Genomic DNA, 5,951 nt, shown 5'->3' with positions numbered 1-5,951 from the left:
AGCTCCTTTCCCTTAACCTTCTGGTCCTCCACTTTGGTTGTTTTGTTCTGGGAATGTGTGCCGGCCCGGGCCGCTCTTCTGCCCTCCCCTGCAGTGAGACAGGCTTTGGAGACAGGCAGACCCAGGTGCACAGCTCTGCCTCCCCTTATAAGCCTTGTGACCCCAGACAGTTTCATATCCCCTGAGAGCCTCAGTTTCCTCATCTTGGGAAATGGGAATAACCCCACCCACTTCACTGGCTTTCTGTGAGGCTCATGGCATTTGTGACAACAGCTGTGTAGTTGTATAAATGAGCTTCATGCATCACTGCTGGAGCATATGCGATACTTGGTGTTAAGTAAGAACCTTCCTCTCTTTTGCAAGCTCCTTCTCCTTGCTTGTTCCTTGGTCTTGGGCAGCCCAAGAGCTCAAATTCATCTCTGGCTGCAAGAGTCCTGCTCTTCCCCAGTTCCACACTGAAAAATGGGGGGACGGAATGAAGACAAGGCAGAAAGCCCCATTGGACCCATTTGCCTCCAGCTTTATGACCTTGTGCAAGTTGCTGGAACTCTGTGAGTCTCAATTTTTCCACGTGGAAAACGGGACTGTTTTCTGCAGTACCTGCCTCACAGGGATGCTTGTAGGAAAGGAGACAGTGACATCAGCTCTGACTGTGATAATAGCTCAGCATCTTCTACTCCTCACTGTGCTCTTATCATCCCCATTTCACAGATAAGGAGAGGGAAGAAAGAGTTAAGAAACTTGCCCAAGGTCATCACAGAAGTGGGTGACCATGCGATGCACCGAGCACCTAAGGGCAGAGCTTAGTCTTCTAACTGGTACCCGTGCGCCTGTATTTACAGGAGAGCAGCCTGCAGAGTATCATTGCTAAAAGAGACCCACATTTGGAGAACCAACCCTTCCAGTGGGTCTGCTCTGTACCAGGACTTGTGCTGGGAGCTTGAAGTGGACCAGCTAGGGGAATGCTCCCACATCCCCCATCACAGGCCCTAGCACAAGCCCATCTTCCAGATGCAGAGACGCAGCTGCTCAGAAGGCAAGGGACTGCCCAAGGTTCCCCTGGCCAGTCAGTGGTGGGTGGATGGTGAAACCCAGGCTGCCTGACCCCCAACCCCCAGATCACTGGTGCTCCATCCATCACTTCTGGTCCCTTTCCCTCCCCCCAATTCTGCTCCAAGAGATCAGACAGTTTTACCAAACGGTCCCCATTCTAACTGAAGGGGCTGACTGCCCACTCCCGCCCCTCTGACTGAACCACCATCCATCCTGTCTCCCTCCTGTCCTCTGCCCCCTCATGCCAATCCTGCCACTTCAGGAAGAGCCCCTGCCAAGAGAGCAAGTTCTATTGCAAGTTGTGTGAGAGGCAGACCCTGTTCCCTCCCAGGTGCCTGGCATCGCCCCCTCCCCGCCCCTGCAGGAAGCACCTCCTCTCAACAAGGGGACCTTCAGGTCTGAAAGGCTCCAGTGTCCCCAGGCCAGGTGGGCGTGCTCTTGGCCTTGGCTGGGCACCACCGGAAACGGAGGCGTGGAGGACCACCCGCAAGCCTCTGCTTAAAGGGGCGGCTGGCCTCGGGCTGCAGTCAGGCCGCCTTTGCACCATGACCCCCCAGCTGCTTCCCCTGCTGCTGCTGCTATTGGCCGGCCCCCCCGCCGCTCAGCCGGTTCCCCCGACCTGCTACTCCAGGATGCTGGCCCTGAGCCGGGAGATCACCGCTGACTTCCAGAGCCTGCAGGCCACGGAGCCTTCGGTGAGTACCCTCGGCCCCCCTGAGGACTGGGAGGTCCATGCAGACCCAGTTCTCAAAAACTTGCCTTTGGACCAGGGAAAAAGCGCTATTTTTCTTTTCTGGTCAATGTTAATTTCAAGAGTATTTGTGTTTTATTCCCATCCTATTAAATCCCGATGGTTTGCACTTCCTTTTAAATACAAAGAAAATATAATCAAAGACATCTCAATTTTTGTTTATAACTAGCTAGCAAATATCAGAGGATCTGTTTTAAAATGTAAAAAGAGAGAGAGAAAGAGAGAGAAGAGAAGAGAAGAGAAGGGAAGAGGAGAAGAGAAGCTCCCATAGAGTTTAGAGCTCCAACTTAAGGAGGACCGAAGAGTTCAGCTTTTTTATTCTCTCCACTAGCCAGCAGGAGCTAAGGGGGCGACTCCCAGAATCAGCCCCACCCCTAACCTGCTGTAGGACCCTGAGCAAATTACTCAGCCCTGAATCTCAGCATCCTCAGCTGTGAGAGGGGATGGCTGAGCCCCTCACCGGCTTCTTCGGGCAGCTGGAAGGTTGAAGACTTGGATGCAGACACAGCCTGCGCAGAGGACAACCCAGGATGTCACGCTGTTCTCAACACTGTGTTAAGAGGAAGACCCAGGGGCTCGGAGCCAGCAGTCCCACAGGGGCCACCCAGAACTAGAATCCGGCCTCCTGACTGCTCGTCCAGTGTAGAAACAAAACAAATTAAACTTCAAAGCTCTGATAAAATTTAAAAATATCCCTTTACCACTTGTGAACCCTTCAAATAAAATGCACTGTTCTCAGATGTGGGGCTTAACGATACCCTAACACCTCCTTTGTATTTTCTTTTTGAAAGTTAAATGATGTGTATTTTTTTCAACTTATGAAAGTCATATACTTTGAAAATGGTTGGAAAAGGCACAAAAGACAAAGAAGAAAATAAATATTACTGCAATCCTACCACCTAGAGGTGACCTGCTGCCATCACATTCAGAGGATAGGATTTCAGCTCTGGGCCTGTACATAAGTTATGCACGTGTGTAGACAAATTGGATCAAACAACACAGCAGTTATGCAATTTACTTTTTAGCGACGCTGTCAAATAAATTAATATTTCTTTGTAACAACATTTGGTTGTATTGTTGCGCCCCAATGTATCCACAAATTCCTTGCTATTAAATATGTAGAGCAATCATCTTTTAAAAATATATGATTTTAAAGCTTAAAATAATGCATAGGCTCAGAGCTGGAAGGAAGTGGAGGTTATGTGTTCTAACTCTCTAATCTCACAACTGGGAAACCAAGTCACAAAGAAGAAGGAGACCTACCCCATGTCACACAGGGAATTACTGGTCAGGAGGGACCAGAATCTGGGTCTTCTGGCCTTCAGGCCAGCACAGAAGCAAAAGTGAAATATAGTAATATAAAAGTGTACATATATATACTGTTTTATATCACTAAAGTATATACTATATATATTACTAGACATATTACTATGTCTAGATTACAGTTATAGAACTGTTTTAATATATATACATATATAGACACACATATTTATATGTATGTCTCTCTCTATATATATATGTATGTATATGTGTGTGTATGTATATATATATATATGAAACAGTTCCCTAGCTCATAGTCAATGATATAATGGTTGCATTCTAAAAGTCGAATTCTAGAAGAGCAGTTTACTTTGGGGGAATGTGGCATATGGTACAAGAAAGTATTGTACATGGCAGCATCAAGGGAGGTCCCAGGGATCTGGGGCTGCTCTGGTTTTGGGGAGGCTGGCAGAGAGCCTTCTGTGGCCAGGCTGAGGGTGTGTCCCTGTGGGCAACACAGAAACCCGTTTCCCTTTCTGCAGGAGCTGTGTGTGAGATACCTGCCCAGGTTGTACCTGGATATACACGTAAGAGGGGTCTGCCTGCCTGCGGGAGGGCTTGGAGTGGGAGTGGGGAGAGACTCTGTGCAGAAGGACCAGGAGTCCCCAGCCCCCGCGTCTCTGGCTACTGACTTCTCCCACGAGACCCGTCCCTGTTGTCCATTCACAGAATTACTGTGTGCTGGCTAAGCTGCGGGACTTTGTGGCATCGCCCCAGTGTTGGAAGGTGGCCCAGGTAGATGCCTTGAAGGACAAAGTGCGGAAACTGTACACCATCATGAACTCGTTCTGCAGGAGGGTAAGTGATGCCATTGAACATTCTTTTGCTACTTGCCATCAGCCAAGAATTTAAGAGAAGGGTTAGGAGAAGAGGGGGATGAGGAGGAGGAAGAGAAAAGTTTATGGGGTGCTTCCAGTTCACAAAGCCCTTCCTCAACCCTATAGCTCTTGCTAAGTGCTGGGGGACTCAGGACAATGCTCCTCACATCCTCCAGCTCCATCTCCAACACCCAAGACCACAGGCTGCGAGTCAAATGGGGCAGGGATTGGGGGTAGAGGACTGTGGAATTCCGAGAATTCCTAGAGCCCTGAGGTCAGGGGAGACTTCCTGGGGGAGGGGCTTCGGGTGTGCTCTGTGTTGGGAGGAATCTGGCAGCAGAAAGGAGGGAGATGGGAAAAGCAGAGAATCAGCACTGGTTAAGATGTAGAAAGCAGAGTTGTGTGGTCCTAGGGGCACAGGCTTCAGCATCAGGCAGACCTGAGCCCCTGTCTTTACCTCCCTGCTTCCTAAATGCCAGTGTCCCCTCCACTCTCTGAGCCACAGTTTCCCCATTCGTGAATAATACCCATGTCAGGAGATCATTGGGAGGATAATACTACTTACCCCCGACCGTGTGTGTGCTGGGCACTGTAGTAACTCCCCTGGTCCCAAGATCTCTATCAAGGTGACTAAACATAGAATACCAAACATCAGGCCTGGCCCAGGAAACTAATAATTAGCTATTAAGTTTTTTAGCTTTAAGTTTTATTAAGATTTTTTTGTTACTATGCATCAAAGATGAGACAAGCATTTTGTCCCACACCCATTTCCTTCCTCATTCCCCTCTCCCCTTGGTCGTGGAGGGGAGACAAGAAGAAGACATAATACAGTCTGAAAAGTGCTGCTATTGACTCTAAAGTGTTTGAAGGTGAGACCTGGTGCTGTTACTCATGGTATCCCTGATGTCTGGCCCAGAGTTGTTGCTCAGTAATTGAGATTTATTCATTTATTCACTCCCTTGCCCATCTATCCATCGATCCATCTGGTCAACCAATGTACAACTGAATTCAATAATAAAAGACTATATGAGATTCAATGGGAAGGTGAAGAAAGACGTAACCAGCTCTCCTTGGGGGAATGAAGGTTGGGAAATTTTCACACAAAGGGGAAAAATTGAACAGTCTTTGAGGATAACCAGGAGTCCTATAGTTGTGCATGGGCTCTGTGGCCACCTTCAGTGACATTCCTGCTCATTGTACATCTTTTCCAGGATTTGGTGTTCCTGTCGGATGACTGCAATGCCTTGGAATACCCAATCCTAGTGACCACAGTCCTGCCAGATCATCAGAGCTAAGGCAGCTCAGACCAGAGAGAGACCCCTGGGGGACTGAAGTTATGTCAGCTGCCCAGACACAATGGGCTAAAGTCATGGCCCCCACAGGTCTCCCTGAAACTGTCATGTGTCTCTCCACCTTCTGGAAAACAAGGCTTGTGCTCCTACCCTAGAACCGATTTTTAACACAGTTAAAAGCCTTGCTTCTCCTTCCCCTTGGTTTTGTCTTACCAGGATGGTTAGGTACACAAGCATGTTGATTTGATCACTAAGAAGAAAAGGGCAAACCAGCTTCTTTTTTATGAACAACTAGCTTGAGAACAAGCAAAATAGTATGTTTGCAGTACCACTTTAACATAGTGGTACCATTTTTCTTTCTTGATAAAAACCTGCTTACATTTAACCAAGCTTCTATTTTATACTTTCTCTCTCTACAAATTTTCCTTACACTTATCTTTCATTTTTAAGGAAATTTCATTATCTATAAGATGTATTTGCGAGGTTCATAATTACATAGTGCTGATGGGAACCACTCTTTCATTGAAAGGTGATGAAAATCAAATAAAGACTATCATTACAGTGAGAAACACGTGTCCTGCTGTATTTGTCCAAGGTGGGTGTCAGGGTGTTTATTTCATGCTCTTTCTGCAAGTTGCTGCTTTTAGCAAGATATGTCTTTCTCCCTCTTTCCATCGAGCACAGGTGTTTCTGGGTCTGCTTCAAACCACCTGTGTG

General features: G+C 47.6%; 1 protein-coding gene across 1 annotated transcript; it reads left to right on the top strand.

The window, feature by feature from the left end:
• The first annotated feature begins 1,584 nt into the window (after positions 1 to 1,584).
• On the top strand, positions 1,585 to 5,560 carry CYTL1 (cytokine like 1). Its single transcript, XM_059924190.1, has 4 exons — positions 1,585 to 1,748; positions 3,607 to 3,651; positions 3,794 to 3,922; positions 5,154 to 5,560. Exons 1-4 carry the CDS (start codon positions 1,599 to 1,601, stop codon positions 5,235 to 5,237), a joined length of 408 nt encoding a protein of 135 aa, XP_059780173.1. The 5' UTR covers positions 1,585 to 1,598; the 3' UTR covers positions 5,238 to 5,560.
• The last annotated feature ends 391 nt before the right edge of the window (positions 5,561 to 5,951 follow it).

The sequence above is a fragment of the Balaenoptera ricei genome, chromosome 5 (assembly GCF_028023285.1).
Source record: "Balaenoptera ricei isolate mBalRic1 chromosome 5, mBalRic1.hap2, whole genome shotgun sequence".
NCBI classification, from domain to species: Eukaryota; Metazoa; Chordata; class Mammalia; order Artiodactyla; family Balaenopteridae; genus Balaenoptera; species Balaenoptera ricei.
This window is presented reverse-complemented; position numbering and strand designations above follow the sequence as displayed.